The sequence below is a fragment of the Tilletiaria anomala genome, assembly GCF_000711695.1.
Source record: "Tilletiaria anomala UBC 951 chromosome Unknown K437scaffold_30, whole genome shotgun sequence".
Classification (NCBI taxonomy): Eukaryota; Fungi; Basidiomycota; class Exobasidiomycetes; order Georgefischeriales; family Tilletiariaceae; genus Tilletiaria; species Tilletiaria anomala.
Genome location: NW_013546992.1, coordinates 104,311 through 121,285, shown reverse-complemented (window position 1 = coordinate 121,285; position 16,975 = coordinate 104,311). Strand labels below are relative to the sequence as shown.

Sequence of the window (16,975 nt, the reverse complement as noted above, 5' to 3'; positions counted from 1 at the left end):
CCACCCCACCCGAGCTTTCTTCCCCGCACCCACCCCCCACGCAGACATATCATCTGAAAGGCCTTACTCATCATAGTCTCGCTCCACCAGTCCAGAGTGCAAGGTCCGTCCCACCCCTTCTGACTGCCAACCATGAACCGTCATCTCGAGACCTCTTCGTCATATTCAAAATCGGACTTGTACTGTGCAAGGAAAGCGAATTTCGGCCAAAGCCTCGGGCCAACCAGGTTGGCCCGCCGCCAGCTCTGCCTCTGCAACGATGCCGACGACATCGACATCGGCGTCCACCAATGGTGCGACGCCCGTGAAGCACATCTTTCGCTCCCCGTACAAGATCGCCGTCATCCCCGGAGACGGTATTGGCAAGGAGGTAATGCCGCCGGCCATCTCGATCCTGCAAGCGGCCGCAAACAAGTTCAGCTGCGATCTGCAGCTGACCGAGTTCGACTTTGCGTCGTGCGACTACTATGAAAGCCACGGCAAGATGCTGCCCGATGACTGGGTCGAGACGCTGCGTAAGTTCGATTGCATCTACTTTGGTGCTGTCGGAGATCCCAAACGGGTGCCAGACCATGTCAGTCTCTGGGGTAACCTGCTGCTCTTCCGACGGCAGTTTGACCAGTGCATATTCCTGTGGCGCTGTACCCAACTCCACGGGCGGGGGGGGGGAAGTCCGTCAGAAATGCTCATTTTTCCATTCTCTTACCCGACAGATACGTCATCCTTCGCCCAAGCAAGCTGATCCCCGGTGTACCATCTTCACTCGCGAATCCAGGCCCGATTGACTTTTGGATCGTCCGTGAAAACACCGAGGGCGAGTATAGCGAGATCGGCGGGCGAATCGTCCACGGCACCGATCGCGAACTAGTCGCACAACAGACAGTCATGACGCGACAAGGTGTCGACCGCATCTTGCGCTACGCGTTCGAGCTTGCGCGGAGTCGGCCCGCGAAGCATCTCACGAGCGCCACAAAGAGCAATGGGATCAGCGTCACGATGCCGTACTGGGATGAGCGGGTCGAAGAGATGGGCAAGGAGTATCCGGAAGTCAAGGTGGACAAGTTTCACGTGAGTTCGGAGCAGTTGAAAAGCCACTGAGCTGGATTATACCCTTCCAGCTGCTGAAACACTACTCTCCGTCCATGATCCCTAGATCGACATCCTGACTGCTCACTTTGTCCAACGTCCGACGTTCTTTGATGTCGTCGTCGGCTCAAACCTGCTTGGCGACATCCAATCTGACCTCGGTCCAGCGGTGACGGGTACGATCGGCATCGCGCCGAGCGGGAACATCGACCCGACGGGCGCAGGGCCGCGCCTGTTCGAACCGGCACATGGCAGCGCGTCGGACATCATGGGCCAAGGGATCGCCAACCCGGTCGGGATGATCTGGGCGGGCAGCATGATGCTACGCCACCTGGTTGAGGCGCAGGCGGCCGACGCAATCCTCGCGGCCATCGAGCGCGTGCTCGGGCGCGGAGAGCGGCGCAGATCACGCCAGATATGGGCCGCAAGGGGAATACCAAGGCGTTTGCCAAGGCGATCGAGGATGCATTGGTCAGTGGCCAATGATCCAGCCGCAACTGCGGGTTCCCTTATAGGGCCAACTTGTCATTTCATCGACACATGTAGCACAAATCACCAGACGCGGAGAGCCCAACACTACGCTCGATCGAAACACTACGGTGAGCTGGTCTTTCCCTGCTCAAAGCCAGCATTCTGTGCGACGAACGCTGCCCGGGATCCCGTAGTGACACCAGTGGGCAAGTGGTAGCATTATGTTGCCGGTCAGGCACTTGCAGCCTTCCCAAAGTGCATAGAAGTGACCCTTCCATCGGTTGGCGTCCGATGCGAAGTGTTGTTCGAACATTGATTCGAAATGGGAAATGGCCCTGACTATGAGAGCCGGAAGCTTCGACTACTTTCTTTTTATGCTAAGAGCGATAAGCACAAAGCAAGAAGTTTAAGAGGTGCGAGCGCTTTTGCCGATTGAGTGAGACGCGTGCAACGAGTTTAGACCCAGAAAGTTGTCTCATATATAACAGGGCCGATGTTGCTCGGAAACTCCGCGGAGGGCATCGATCTCCAAATTTATAGGGGCTCGTTTGTCGATGGCCTGCTGAACGTGACAGGGAGGTGAGCATAGTAGTCCTTGCCAGCTGCTTGCTGCATCTATATCCGACGCAGGTGCCAGAGACACACTCTCCATCACGTCCGCTCTATATGAGTGCATTGGTCTGTGATAACCTCGATCGCGCAGAGCCTCGCTCTTCTTAGCGACAGGAGAGCCGTTGCGTCGAAGAGGCGAGCCTCACACTGGTGCGACCATCTTGCCATCCGACAGTATGCCGCAAGCTGCATCCATCTTTATCTCTTCCATACCCTGATGACAAGGCTGAAGGCGCTAACGACGAGCCCGTATTACGATTCTCTCATGACACGACCAACCACGAAGACACGATCCCAAACCACGACACTCGACGTGACGCGACGAGACATCTTTGTGACGCGCACGAATGAGCCAATCGAACGAAATCACGAACCGTGACAAGCGACCAGCGCAAGCTCGGCTTGCTTAGAGGTTCACCTGGGAGAAAGGAGGTAAGAGCAGAGGGACCAGGGCATCACAACACTATCCAATATGGTCAACTTTACCTGTCCGGCGGACCCGGTCATGCCCAAGGACCCGGTCCCTTTCATCAGTAATGGGAACATCAACTTCAAAGGTGAGTCTCTTCAGCTGAATGCACACCTTTCTCGCTCGTAACAACGTACAGTGACTCACAATCTCTGTGTGTGGCAGCCCATGATGTCGGCTGGCTCGTCACCATTTTCTTCACACTGGTGGCCACATTCGCCTCCTTTTGGCTCATCTTCAAACACCTCACGTACTACACGTGTCCGCTACAGCAGCGGCACATTGTGCGCATGCTTTTTATGGTACCCATCTACGCCATCGTCTCGTGCTTCAGCTACCTGTTCTATCAGGAGGCGATCTACTATCAGACCATCCGCGACTGCTACGAGGCAGTCGTCATCACCAGTTTCTTCTACCTCTTCCTGCAGTACCTCGGTGACACGCGCGCAGAACAGCATGCCGTCTTCAAGCAGGTCAAGCTCAAGAAGTGGATGTGGCCCATGGGATGGCTCAAAGCCAAGCCAAAAACAGGTCTGGGCTTTCTGTGGGTAATGAAGATCTGCATCCTGCAGTACGCCGTCATCCGGCCCGTCTGCACACTCGCAGCTGTGGGCCTGCAGTACTTTGGTCTGTATTGCCTCAACAGTTTTATGCCTTGGTTCGGACACGTGTGGATCAGCGCCGCCATCTCCATCTCCGTCTCTGTGGCCATGTTCTGCATTCTGCAGTTTTACATGCCGCTCAAGAAGGAATTGGCACCGTATCAGCCAGTTCTCAAATTCCTTGCCGTGAAGTAAGTCGCGCGGAGAGCGAGCTTGATCATTTCATTTAGGAAGGCTGACAGTGCTCCGTGTCCCTCTGACAGGTCTACCGTCTTTCTGACCTTCTGGCAGGACTCGTTGCTCTCCATCCTCGTCTTCTTCAAAGTGATCAAGCCCTCGCAGTACTTTTCCGCAACCGAGGTCCAAGTCGGCATCAATGCCCTGCTCGAGACATTTGAGATGGTTATCTTTGCCTTCTTGCACATCAAAGCCTTCAACTACCGCGTCTACCGACCAGCCGACCAGAAGCGCACGACGAGTCGTTGGCGTGCACTATGTAACGTGCTCGATTTCAGGGACTGGTTCTTTGAGATGAAGGACTCTACGATCTACCTCACACACAAGGCACAGGGGCGCACCTACTCGTACGTGGAGGATGTGCGCGCGCAAAAGTACAAGATCTTGCAGGAGGCAATGGGACGCGGACGCGACGAGGAGCTGCTGAGACAGATCGAGCACGAGCGCGAGACGTTACCAGCGTTTTGGAAGAAGGGCAGCGAGAAGGAGGGGCAAGGGGACGACGGAGCTCATGGCAACGACGAGACGAACGTCGGCGACTTGGATATCGAAAAGCTCGGCGCACGCTCCATTCCTGTTGGTTGCAATAAAATGGCCACCAAGGCAGATAGTAGAAGTGGCAAGAACAAGAGCGGCAAGATGCTCACCAACGCTTCTGACTCTCCGCTCGTCAAACTCGAGGCTCTTGGACCACCAGAGGGACCAGGGGGAGAAGGAGAGGGGGACGAAGAAGATGGGCTACTTGAATACGCAGCGCGCATTAGCAAACTTGACGCGCTGCTAAACCCCGAGTCCAATAGGCAAAAACAGCATCCTGAGCTTACGCTCTTCCACAGGCCTCCGGTCTTTGATGGCGAGTTGGGACCGGCCGACCCGCAGCTCGAGGATGACTGGCGTGCCCATAGCCTGTGGAGCGAGGTGTACGATATCCGGAAAGGGAAGAAGGATGAACAACGCCACTCAAGGAATGACGAGAAGGATGAGGGAGATGGGCACAAGAGGGAGCGCAGCTGGTGGCGCAGCTTGCGCGATCGCCTTTCTGGCTCGTGGGGCGGGGAGGGCGGCACGCAGGACAAAGACGCCATGGATGATGCGGCGGCTGAAAAGGTCCCAATCATCCAGGAGGAAGAAGAGGTCGACGAGGCGAGCGAGCATCCGTTGCCGAACGCACGGAGCAAAGAGGGCTTCGTGGCGGACCCGTCACGCTTTGCATTCGAGTCGCCGCTCGACGCGCTCATGGCCACAGCAGCGCGAGGCGAGAAGCCTTCTGTGCGTGCGGGCCGAGCCGGCGTGGGGAGCGGGTTTGGCGGCACAGGTGTACGAGCAGCAAGCGAAGAGAAGCCAGAGCAGGCGCCGTATTTCATGCCACTTCCAGTTTCGCGGGCTGTACCCATACCTGTCTCCGTGCAGGTCTCGTCGTCAGCTGCACTTCAGCACGTACAGTCCACCGTCGCTTTGCACCGGAACGACTCGCTAGCGGTGCAATCGTCTAAAGTGGCAAGCTTGTGCGCTTACACAAGCACTTCCGCTTCGCAAGGCGGGCCTATCGAGCGTTTCGCCATGAGTGAAGCCAGAGCCACTATCGCTAATACCGGTGCTGGTGCTGCTCCAGCGGCTCAACCTACTCAGCTGCCTCACGTCCCAACTGAACCGAGCGCGGTCGGGGTAGGCTCGATTCGATGGGCGCCTCAAGACACACCGCGCGAGATGCAAAAGGAGGCTTTGGCTGCAAAGGCCGCTTCCAGTGTAGCTGGCGACCGCATCGGCTGGGGTGCCAAGTCATGGCAGCCGTCCCAAGGCACTGCAGTTGGGCCCAAAGGCATGAAGATCAACCTCGTCATGCCCGGCTCACTCTCGGGCTCATCAACTCCTGCTTCTTCAAAACCGGCAGTAGCATCCACATCACTTCCCATTGCACCGTCTATGCTGCCAAAGTTGGCGGTCGAGGTTCCCCATGCGCAGGCACAGCATGTTCCACAATCGCGCCCCAGCCTCGACCTTCGTTCGCAAAACACCGCTGCGTCGCCTCCTTCGCGCAGCGTGCCACCGCACATTAGCAGAATCGAGCAGTGGTGCGGCCAGGCTGCTGTCATCCCGTCCAGCATGCCCATCGACCAGAGGCAGAGCGAGCTATCACAGCCAAGGGCTCGCTCTAGCTCGCAGTCGCAGCTGCGCGGTACTCATGAACAGCAGTCACAGCGGACATCGGTGCAGGAGCGTGCGCTGCCATCTGTACAACCGCGGCCCGGTGGCGAGAGTGCAGGGAAGGCGCCGCATCACATGCTGAACCATACGGAGACAGGCCGGGCCCGGCGAACAAGCGCCCCTCCGGCACCGAATGTCAAAGTGCAGGCGGCCGAGCCTCAGAAGCGCAAAGGCAAGGATAAAGATCGGTACAACACCACGACCGATATTCCCGCTCCTTCGCAGATGGGTCAGCAGGTAGCTGACGAGGATCCATTCGCGGCCGGTGCGCATGCGTTGGAAGCCGATGCCACTCCTGAAGAGTCACCCAAATCAGCCCGCGTGATAGCGTCGACGAAGGCGACCAGCGGGCCAAAGCATCCTCACCTCTCTTGTGTGCAGGCAGCGGGCGGTTCCGCTTTTGCCGTAGGCAGCATTGTCACACCCCGTGCGCTTGCACAGGCCTCCGCACTACCGCATCACCACTTGCAACAACAGCAAATGCAGATGCGTATGAAGCCGACATCGCCATCGCAGCCGTGCTATGGCCAACCGCTCTCGCCGATGCAGGGCTCGAGTCTGCACCGCGGCGTGCCGTCTCCGCAAGCTGCATACGCGCATCCTAGCATCCGAACATCACGGCAGGCATCTATGCCGACCCCATCGGCATATCACCGGCCGCCTGCATTGCCCCACGCGCCATCGCAACGGACGCAAGGCTTGCAGCACTCGAACCAGATGCACAACCGCTACACTGGCGAGCCGACCCGGAGTGGTCGCTCACAGCCCCACCAACAGCAACAAGATAGGCCTCCGCAGCGGCCAAGGCACAGCATGCCGCCGGCCACGCCTGCGCCCAAAGCTGGGCAATTTGGACGGATAGAATACATCGACTAACAACTCGCACGATCTTCATATACCCCACCCTGTAAAGTACCATACCACAAGCCTGATTGATACCACTCAGAATTCAGATATTTCGGATTCCCGATTTGACGCACGGTTTCTCACGTTCTGTGGGTGTGATGATCGTCCTTTACAATACAAATACAATTCAAGTACGAATACAGGGAGTCGTGCTAGCACAGATGTTCTTGAAGCTCGGAGAGGTAGCATCGGCCGGGTCCAATCAGGCATTCTGCTGCATGCCGAGGACGCCGCGAATCTGGCCCCAGCTGGATTTGAAAACGGTATCGAGACGTTGAACGAGGCGGAGCGCTTGAAGCTCCTCGTCTTGCCGGGAGGCTGGCGCGGGCCTGCGACCGAGGCGGCCCAGCCCGCCTTTGAGGCTGGACATGCTTCGAGAGGCCCGGAGAGGGAATTGGACGCTGTTGCTGTTGTTGTTGCTATTTTGTGCGGCGCTGATGGGGTTTGCTGAGAAGATGGTGTGTGAGGCGCTGGCTGCAGGTGCTGCCGCTGCTGTTGCTGCCGGTAGCGCAAATGACACCGGCTGCCGTGCCTTACGCGAGACGGGATATGTGGGAATGAAAGTGTCGCGCCTCTCCGAAAGACTACCCTCTGCCAGCCGCGGCTGCGCCTGTTGCTGAGATTCATACTCCTCCTTTTGTTTCTGCACGGGTGCAGGCGGCGTAGCGAGCAGGTCAAGCCTCTGCGCTGTGGAGATGCGCTTGCTGCACCGAACGCTTTCGCTGCGCCGGAGAAGCTGCTGCTGATGGTGCTCGGGAAAAGCGGCCATGGAGGCGCGCGCATCGGGCGCGGGAGAGCCGAGCTGCAGACCGAGGAGGTTACCCATGGAGCGCGAGTGCCGGATCTGTTGTTGCTGCACTGCTTGCTGCTGCAACGCAAAGGTGGTGTGCTTCCAGTCGGCGCTGGATGGCAAATGGGTCAGCAGGCTATCTGCAAGACCCCAGCCGAGCGGCGATGTGTACGGTCCGCATGTCCGCTCGTCATCCTCATCGGATGAGCGGTGCTCGTCAAATTCTAGGAGATGGCAAAAGCGGCAACGACCGGTAAGAATCTCTCCATAGCTTCAAGTGCACGCGTTCAGCGCTGCCCCCCGCTTGCGCAACTCACCAAAAGCGTCAAAAGTCTTCTTGAGCTCGTGATCCAAGGATTGCAGCTCCTTGCGCAGCCTGGCTTCGCGCTCGAGCTCCAACTTGCTCTCTTCGAGCGAGTGGCGCGAAGGGCGGTAGTCTTGCGCCTCGCCTTGATGCGGCTGAGACCGGAGGTGGTGCTGTAGGTCGACGCTCGTGCCCGCTGTGCTGGCGCTGTAGGCGCTGGCGTCGCTGACGTCCGACTGCTGCGTGGAGTTAGAGGACTGCGACGAGGTCGATTCCATAGGCACATGGCTGACCTTGCGCGAAGAGGTCCTTCTTGCCATTTTCACCGTCGGCACGCTGTCGGCGAGATGAGTTTCATCTTCAAAAGCGCGACCGGCATTGCAGCCAAAGGAGAACGTTTTGAGCGCGGGCGAGTCAGGACGCGCGCTGCGGCCGTGCTCCTTTTCCGCTGCCTTCTGCTTGCCCTCGCACTGCGGCCACGGCTGTTGTGGTTGCTGGCAGTCCACATCCTCCTCCGAGGCGTATACGGAGCCGATGATGTCATGCAGCTGCGACGCGTATGACGCGAGCGCCTCCATCCGGCGGTAATGTGAGCTGCCGAACCGGTGCGCATGTGCGGGCTTGTCATGCTGCTGCTCCGCGTCGTCCGCCCTATTGCCAGCGCTCCTCGCAGCCACTACGCCTGTAGCTTCCCACGGGGACTCAGCGACATGTCCAGGAGCGTGCACACGCTCAGCGCTGGGCGCCGCCAGCTGAGCTGATGCAGCTTCGGGAGCAGCAGCAGCTGTAGCAGAAAGAGAGGAAGAAGGCAGCAACTGCTCGTGAAGCTGCAGACAATTGATCAGGAGCGGGTACCGATCCTGGATCGTGCGACTGGCGCGTTGTAGGATACGCTCGCGGCGCTGCTGCTCGACATCGCTCATCTCCTTGACGCCACTGCTGCCGTCGCCGCTTTGGGCTTCTGCTTCTACTGCCCCTGCAGCCGCCATCGCCCCTGTTCTCGTTCTCTGCAACGGCCGGGGCATCGACGCGTCCGCTACTGAAGACGAGGCGGAGCGCGAGAGTTTGGAGAGCATGTTGGCAGCCGCTTGTTTTCTTTCATGACTTCCTGATGCAGGTACAGCTGCCGTGGCCGAGGGAACCGCCGCCGGGAGGGCACGCGTACGCGCCGGCGCGCCTGGGCACGCCGTCTTCTTCATCTGCTTCTGCTGCTGCTGGCCTTTCGACTGTGTGAGTGATGCTGCGAAGGACGGTGGTGGCGAGGTGGGTGTGACGGGCACCGTGCTGATCGAGAATGCCTTCGAAGCAGCGCTGATGAAGGCACAAACCGGCGCAGCCGCAGGCTCTTGGCCACCGAGCAGAGCGGAGAGCGCATCGGAGCGTGCACATGCTGATGAGCAGTAAATGCGCGACTCTTCGTCATCTTCCTCCTCCTCTCCCTCATCTGCCTCTACCACTTCGTGTTCCTCTTCGTCTTGCTCGATGGCGTTTTCGAGCGAGGCCTGCTCGTACTGCTGCAGCTGCAAAGCGCGCATGTGCTTGTTGGAGTGCAAATGCTTCGAAGTCGCCAACGCGACGGTAGGCAGCGCGTCCGCCGGTGTCCGGGGCGCCGTGTCGTCGCTACTGGTGCTGGTGCTGCCGTGGCTGTACGCCGAGTCGGGCGTGCTATCGATGCTACCGTGCCGCTGCATGTCGCTGGTGCCGGCGCTTGTTCGCGCTCGCGCAGATGGAATCAGATTGCCGCAGAAGCAGTAGCCGCGCCTCGCTTGCGGTGCCGCTGAACTGCTGTTGGTATGATGCAGCGGGTGGGAGAGGTCGAGCGGCGGCGGCGGTGCTTGCCTCTTGCCAGTGGGGACAGCGCCCATGTGCGAGTTGAAGGTTGCAACGACCTTGTTGGCACTGGCTTGGCTGCTGCTACTGCGACTGCTGCCAATGACGCTGTTTCGCTCGGTTGAGAGCGAGAACGAGGGAGAAGGTGAGTCCGACGGCGAAGGGGGATGCCAAGGAGGCAGGAGGCCAGCTTGGAGGGCTTGTTCATGTGCGGCAGATAGGGTGGACGCGACAGACATCTTTCCTGGGCTGTTTGCACCAAGGAGGGTGAAACGTAGGGAGGCGACGGATGAGTTTGAGAGAGAGGATCGGCTTTATATTTCGCCGAGCCGTCGCTGTCGCCTTGATGACAACAAGCAAGCGGATAAAATACTATATAACAGACGGAGGGTTGCGGTCGGGACACCGTCTGATGAGCTTTGGTCACGGCCGACCTGTGGCGGATGAGAATTGTTGTGACTGGGCGGCGGGTGTCTCGGGGAAATGTATGTAGCGTCTGGTAGCCCAATGTGCGAGCAGCTGCTTGCGAATGTGTTTCGGAGCGATGGAGCTCTGAAGAATATGATGCGATGATGATGGGAGCCTACGGGTGCGCGGGTAGCAAGAAATGGCAACCCGATGATCTGCTTGAGAACCGCCACAGTGGGGGTGGACGGCGGTTGTCGGGATGGTGTGGTCACGTCGCTGATGCGATTGGTTGCGATGGCTACCTGGTCTTGCTTTCTCCTTCACTTGCTTATAAACAAACTTGCTCGATGCGAGTCGCCTGTTTACTGTACCAGCGGATCAGCAAGGAAAGTCAGATTGAGGAGCAATCACACTACGGTGGGGACCATGGAACACCAGAAGGCCCAGAAGCTGGAAACAACAACTGTAACATCGACCATGGAACTGCATGCATGCATCTACCGTGTACCTATGTATGTAGGGCCGAGGTTCGGTGATCGACATGTGTGCATCGCAGAGAAGCGCGATCACCTTCCATTTCGGTATGTATATCCAGGATTTCAATTTCTGCATCGGCATTCAGCATTGCACAGATGAAAGGAAGGGTTGGGTGAGGGTTGCACTTGGATGAATTGCCACCGTTGTCTGTCTGTACCAACACAGAGTAAGGGGGTGGGTGCTGGTCTGCGAGAATCAATGAGGCCCTGGACGCATTATGTACTCAACCCGCAGCTGCTCGGACGGGATCGGCGATCCATCCAGAAATCCGGTCTGCAGTGTCACGAGAATGCGAGAGAGACGAACAGCGTCGACATTAGCAGTTGGTGTGTTCCGCGGCATGGCCCGCAAAAAGAGAGCCGGTCCCGGTCCAGTCGAGTGTGCGAACTGCGAAGCGTGTGAATATGATCCTGCAGTGGCCAGCACGAAGAGTGGCATTATGGTGATGGTGATGGTGATGGCCGTGATGACGGTGATGAGAGCGCTTAGCCTGAAGAGTCTGCCTGCTGCTGCAAGGGGGTGCACGCGACGCGAGGAGGCGCTGCCGGGTGCAATATTTTCCCAAGAACAGGGGGTCATTTGGCTCGCTCCTCACAACCGAGCCGTCTTCACACTGCTGCAGTGCCTTTCATGCGGCCAGTCGATTTTGGGTCACATCTCATTTTATCTGGATTCCAGAATCCAGACAGGCACTTTCTTCCACTTTTCTGTTCATCTGCAGGTGGCAGGCACGCTTTGCAATCGTCCCAGGTCTGTGCGTCGATACTAAGAGTAGTAGCCGCTTTCAACAAGGGTACGTTCCGGTGATGATGCTTACGATGAGTCGAATGGACCAAAAGGCAATGAATGACAACTAACTACATACATACATACATACATACATACATACCACTTGGCTAAGGATGCCGCAGTGACACATCCCATGGGAACCTATGATAGAACGCCGCTCGCCAGGAGAAATGAAACGCAAAGAGCGCAGCGAGGTGGAAAGCTGTTGTCTATGTTACTCAAACATCCGTTCATCCCTAGGCAAGATCATCATCCTACCGGCCCGATGTCGCCAAGACGTCCACGAACAGTGACAGGTTGATCATATATCATAATTTCGCTCCGGATTTACATATATCTTCGCGTCGTAGGGTGGTAGAGTCCTAATGACATAAGCGCTGAACTGGTACGGGGACGACATCTTTGCGTCCGTTGAAGGCAGAGCCGTGTTCTTCGAACATTCGCCGTCGATGCGTTGCTGTAGTGGATGCAGATGCGCTGATGGTTGTGAGTGATGTGCACGGTGATCGATTTGAACGATGAAAGATTAGCAGTAGGTGGGCCTGCTGTGTACAAGCCACACGCCTATGCAGGTCTGATCAGACGCAAGGCGCTCGTCTGACAGAGACGTCAGCTTCACACATCGAGCATCAAGATATGAAGACATCAAGCTCCCAAGCGTCGCCGCTTCAAGCGCTCCTCGTCCAAGGTATCAGACGGTGCACGCACAGAGTCTATTGGCTTGATCTGTGGTTGCGCCTATCGGTCTCCAGTCGCTCGATCTGTTTGACCCGCGTCGTTTACCCCAACTATCGCTTGAGTACATTGAGCAACTCACGCCAACAGGCTCGACCAAAGAGCGTGTATACCAACCGATTCTACGTTGCAGGTCGCTGCAACATCCTCGAGTATGTATTACGTCCACAGAGAGAGAATTCCGAGCTACTTCCGGCCCTACTTTCCTGAACATCTCCCTGACATCCTCTCTGTGCGTTCAGCTTCACGCACGAGCGCTATCGTTTCATGTGCACGTCCCGTGAAACCACCTTTGTAATAGCCATCGTGGGCCGGGAAGAAAAGGGGGACAAATGAAAGTAATGTACCTCCAGCCTGCATATAGGCTGCAACCATTTTCGGGCCGTATGATTCCAACGCCACGGTGCACGAGGACTGCGATCATTGAGCACGGTGCAGAAGCGCCAGTCTTTGGTCCCAGTGCACATCTGACCGATGTGGCTTGAGTCGTGTATATGTGCGCGCAAACGAAGGCACTCTACGTAAATGATGCACAGCTCGCTGCGCAAGCCTGCGCAGTTTAGGTGGCTAGTGCAAGTTGGGGAGGGCTTTTGGACCTTGTTACCTGTAATCAGAAGTCAGATACATGCAATCGGACCTCTCATCAGGCCTTCCGATGACGCTACTCTCGTTGAGGTGAATCGGAACCCATGTAAATGACCCTATTTCTTACCGCGAAGTCGCCATTTGCAGACGTCGACGGCGAGAAGCTTACCATATACATCATCAAGCATCTGACTCCAAGGGCCGAAAAGGTCCAGAAAAACTGCTCAATGGTGCGAATGGGACCCTTCACTCCTCGTATGTTGAGCATTATATTAATGGTTGCATGGATCACTGAGCGTGGCAAGTGAAGCAAGAGAAAATCAACGAGAACCGTCAAGAGTTTCCCCAGCGGGAATAGAGTGTGAGTCTCAAAGGATGAGCGGTGGCGCGCTCGCACTCATCAAAGACCTGAGACGACGTCACATTCTCAATCTCTTCATGTTCACGTCAATCTTTGTCGCTATCGCTGTTGAGACAATCAGAATCGTCCTGGCAGCCACCACCCATCAGGCCAGTGGGATCCATCGCCATTGCTGCCAGCTGCTGTGCAACCGCGGGATTGCCGAGACACGCCTTCGACCCCCTCGTACGCGGTACGCATCCCCCCGTTTCCCCACAAACCCCTCAAGTCCCTTGACTTTAAGGGTTCAAGCGACATCCTGCGTCTCGCACGACCGCCTTGGCTACGTTCTCTCACGCTCAGCTCCCCTTCCCGCGGTCCAGCAGCACCAAGCGCATCATTGTTGCTGAGGATGAGCAGCAGCCGGCCGTCGGCCATCACGGCTGCGTTTAAGCCAACGAAGCGGACCCATGCTTCGCAGCAGCACGAGTCAGAATCAGCGGGTTTTCACAACCCTTCCGCATCGTCCGCCTTTTCCAAAGGCTTCAAGATCCCCGCGCTGGATGGAAAGAGCAGAGTGAGGAGCGGAAAGGCTGCCCCGGCGTTTACGGCAGCGGGCTCTGTAGAGATGCTAGAGCCACGTTCAACGAGGTCAAGAACCTCCAGTGCAGCTGATACTGCTGCCGTTGCCAGCTCGTCCAAGGACAGCAATCTGATAACCGATCTCCATGCTTCACCTAAGAAACGATCGCGGATTGATGCGCAGCCGAAATTGCTATCCAAGGGGCCGAGGGGAAAACACGCCCAAGCCCAAGCCCAAGCAAGGGCATCCGACCCCGAGCTCCCACCGCTCCTTCCCCCTCACCTCGTCTCGGCATACACGACGGTGGCGCATCCAACGCTTCCCTTCTCACTCTCCACCGCCATTGCGCATCTGCGCCAGACGGATGCGCGCTTCGACAAGCTCTTCGCCCTCGTGCCGCTGCGCCCGTTCCTGGAACTAGAGCGCAGCGAGGTGCGCGAGCTGGATCTTTTCAAGACGCTCTGCACCAGCATCCTTGGGCAGCAGATCTCCTTCCTCGCGGCGAGGTCGGTGTTGTACAAGTTCTGCAGGCTTTTCGTGCTGCGGCGGTGTACCTTTAAGAATGACGCGGCCGCGGGGGCGACGATGGCGCGAGGAAGTGCAGTGGACAGGGACCGAGCAGAGAAGCTGATGCCGGAGCAGCCAGACTATGAGGCGTTCCCGCGAGAGAAATGGCCGTTTCCCACGCCGCACGAGGTGCTAGAGGCGAGCGATGACACGCTCAGGGGAGCCGGCCTTAGCGGGCAAAAGGTCAAGTACATACGCGATGTCGCGAGGCGATTCGCTGACGGGAGGCTAGACGCTAGGAAGTTGATCGCAATCGAGGAGGAGGAGGTGGTCAAGGAGCTCGTGCAGATCAAGTGAGTCGTACACCTACACCTACGCACCAGCTGCGTTCTGTCTCGTCCGCTCACCTTCCCTTGGCGCGGCCTTGTTTCAGGGGCGTCGGCCTCTGGACAGCCGAGATGCTGCTGATGTTTGCGCTGCGGCGCCCAAACGTCCTACCAGTGGGAGACCTAGGAATTCAGCGCGGGATGCTGCTGTTCTACCTCGCCTCGGCGCCGAAAGCCGACGAGGACGGCGAGCTGATGCTCGCAGGCGTCAGCGTCAGCGAGAGGAAGCAGGCGCCAGAGAAGGTGGCCAAGCGCCGGCAAGGGGAGGCGCGGTGCCAGGACACAAGTGGCGTCGATGGAGACGCGCTTATGGGCGTGACACCCAGTCAGGCACAGGCAGTTGAGGCAGAGGAAGTGGTAGAATATGCGACGAGGGAAGTAGGCGAGAAGCATGCTTCGCAGATGTCTTCCGCCTCTGCCTTCGATCTCGCCTTGCCGTCCCCTGCTACAGGTGCAGCCGACGTCCCACTGGGTGGCGCGCGGCGCATCCAGCCGATCCCAGCGGCATCTGGCCTGACGCCTGCGACCTTGCGTGCGAGAAAGGATGGCAAGAAGGTCAAAGGCGCCTACCTGACGCCAGAGGAGATGCGCGCGCTTGCACAGCCGTGGGAGCCGTACAGGAGCATCGCGAGCTTTTTCATGTATGCGCTCATTGATGATGCTCCCAGTAAGTGAAGCTAGTGTGGAGAGTAGAGTGGAATCACATAGGGTTTTTGTAATTGTTGCTGTATGTGATACTGTCGCCCGCAAACTATCTATTCAAACAAACCTCCTTGAAGCATGCATTGAAAAAACTTCTATGCTCTGCGCTGCGCGTCATCCTGCGCTAGCCCCTGCTCGTCAACAATGAAGACCTTGACGACGCCCTTGCCATCCTCACTCTTGCCCATACGCATCGTCTCGAACGCCAGTTGCGCATCCTCGAGCCTGTAACGATGCGACACGAGGTTCTCGATCCCGCCGACGCTCGGCTTCCTTGCATCTGGGGAGCCGGCGCCGCGCTGCGTGATGGCGCCGCTCGCGAGCAGCTCGATCGCCTGTGGGTAGACGCTGGCGTAGCGGAAGACGCCGAGGATGTCCACCTCACGCAGGGCGGCGCTTCCGATCGGGAACGCGCTCTGGATCGGGTGGCCCATGCCAATGAGCGCTACACGCCCACCGGGACGTGCGGAGAGGATCGACAGCTGCACGCACGACGGCACGCCGGTGCACTCGAGGACCAGGTCAAAGCCTGCCGAGACGGCGGGGAGGGCAGTGTCCGAGGCGCCGCTGCTGCTGAAATGACGGAGTAGATCGTCGGCCTGTGCTTGCGCTTTTGCAACGCTCGCATCATCCTCCGCCTTCCTTCTCGCGCGCTCATTCGCTGCTGCGTCAGCATGTCCGTTGGCCTTCCCATGAGCCGCTTCGGATGTCGATGCCGAAGCCGGAGGCGCAGAGGCCGATGCTGATGCCGGCGTGAGCGGGAGCAGGAACGTCGCGTCGGCCCAGCCCATGCTCTTCGCCACGTCGAGGCGCCCCTGGTCAATATCGATGGCGGCGACGAAACGCGTGCCTATCGCCTTGGCCGCTGCACACGCCAGGAGGCCGACGGCGCCGGCGCCGACGATCAGGATCGAGGTATCCGGCGCCCCATAGTGGCTGACGCCTCCAGAGGCGGGCGTGGCCCCGGCGGGAGAGAAGCGCGCGCGGCGGAAGCCCTGCAGCACGACGGAGAGGGGTTCGATGAGGGACGCGGAGAGAAGCGAGACGTTATCGGGAATGCTAGTAGTATTTCCGAGTGGGTGAGGCCGATCGACGGTCAGCAACAACCAAAAAAGGAATGAAATGAAAGTCCTAACGAGGCACAAGCACTCAAGCGCCTGCTCACCGATGCAGCGACCACGCTGGCCAGTTCATGTACCGCCGCAGAGTCCCGTCGAGGTGCGGCGTGGTCTTACAGCTGCTGGCGAAGCGCATGCGCGGACACAGGTTGTACCTGCCTTCTTCACAGCGCGCGCATGCCTGCCCCTGCTGGCCGCGGCACGGGAGGCCGGCCTCGATGGCGACGCGGTCGCCGACTTTCCACGACAGTACCGGAGCCGCTTCTGCTGCCGCTGGCGAAGTTGAAGAGAATGCGGATCCAGAAGCTGCTGCTGGAGCAGAGGGCCCGACGTCGACAACGATCCCGGCTGACTCGTGTCCGAGGCACATGGGATGCTGCAACTTGAACGCTCCGTTTGCGCCGTGGACGTAGTAGTGCAGGTCGGAGCCGCAGGTGCCCGTTGCGAGGACCTGGACAGTGACTTGTCCTGGCCCTGGTGGGTCGAGCGGGACATCGGTCTCCTTTTTCACAAAAATTTCAACGATGGGGCCGAGAAAGACAACCCAAAACGCCAGTGAACTGTCAGCGGAGAGGACATGGTGAGGAAGACCGTGCACGAAAGGCAGACACTCACGATGCGGATGTCCCGCTTCCCGTGCAGTTTCGCGAGCGTATTGCTCCTGCTGTTGCCAGAAGTAGAGCCTGAGGTTGCTGCCGTTGCCGAAGCAGTGCAGTGGCCATGTACTTCCGCTACCATGTCGGGGACTTGTGGATTGACTTGCGTGTTCGTTT

The 16,975-nt window shown here is 58.3% G+C and overlaps 5 protein-coding genes across 5 annotated transcripts; 3 read left to right on the top strand and 2 right to left on the bottom strand.

Annotated features, from left to right (window-relative positions):
- Nucleotides 1-259: 259 nt before the first annotated feature.
- Nucleotides 260-1,572, top strand: K437DRAFT_278181 (putative tartrate dehydrogenase; the record flags this gene model as incomplete). Its single annotated transcript, XM_013388390.1, has 5 exons — nt 260-304; nt 335-675; nt 735-1,068; nt 1,154-1,465; nt 1,492-1,572. 5 exons carry the CDS (start codon nt 260-262, stop codon nt 1,570-1,572), a joined length of 1,113 nt encoding a protein of 370 aa, XP_013243844.1.
- Nucleotides 1,573-2,459: 887 nt separating this feature from the next.
- Nucleotides 2,460-6,591, top strand: K437DRAFT_100095 (DUF300-domain-containing protein). Its single transcript, XM_013388389.1, has 3 exons — nt 2,460-2,726; nt 2,804-3,431; nt 3,504-6,591. The coding sequence occupies exons 1-3, from the start codon at nt 2,642-2,644 to the stop codon at nt 6,556-6,558; spliced, it is 3,768 nt and encodes a 1,255-aa protein (XP_013243843.1). The 5' UTR covers nt 2,460-2,641; the 3' UTR covers nt 6,559-6,591.
- A 199-nt stretch (nt 6,592-6,790) lies between these two features.
- On the bottom strand, nt 6,791-9,751 carry K437DRAFT_267893 (uncharacterized protein; the record flags this gene model as incomplete). The annotated part of the gene is made up of 2 exons (XM_013388388.1): nt 6,791-7,602; nt 7,696-9,751. The coding sequence occupies 2 exons, from the start codon at nt 9,749-9,751 to the stop codon at nt 6,791-6,793; spliced, it is 2,868 nt and encodes a 955-aa protein (XP_013243842.1).
- Nucleotides 9,752-13,534: 3,783 nt separating this feature from the next.
- On the top strand, nt 13,535-15,057 carry K437DRAFT_223128 (DNA glycosylase; the record flags this gene model as incomplete). Its single annotated transcript, XM_013388387.1, has 4 exons — nt 13,535-14,026; nt 14,117-14,349; nt 14,430-14,673; nt 14,875-15,057. 4 exons carry the CDS (start codon nt 13,535-13,537, stop codon nt 15,055-15,057), a joined length of 1,152 nt encoding a protein of 383 aa, XP_013243841.1.
- A 161-nt stretch (nt 15,058-15,218) lies between these two features.
- On the bottom strand, nt 15,219-16,862 carry K437DRAFT_208795 (GroES-like protein; the record flags this gene model as incomplete). Its single annotated transcript, XM_013388386.1, has 3 exons — nt 15,219-16,143; nt 16,250-16,701; nt 16,818-16,862. Coding segments are annotated over 3 exons (1,422 nt in total), but the record flags the coding sequence as incomplete, so codon positions are not given.
- Nucleotides 16,863-16,975: the final 113 nt, after the last annotated feature.

What these genes read in the sequence shown, in the direction of transcription:
- K437DRAFT_100095 (XM_013388389.1), top strand. Translation starts at nt 2,642, where the DNA reads ATGGTCAACTTTACCTGTCCGGCGGACCCGGTCATGCCCAAGGACCCG. An exon ending in TGGGAACATCAACTTCAAAG is followed by an intron (nt 2,727 to 2,803) that starts GTGAGTCTCTTC and finishes TGTGTGTGGCAG; the next exon opens with CCCATGATGTCGGCTGGCTC. An exon ending in CTCAAATTCCTTGCCGTGAA is followed by an intron (nt 3,432 to 3,503) that starts GTAAGTCGCGCG and finishes TCCCTCTGACAG; the next exon opens with GTCTACCGTCTTTCTGACCT.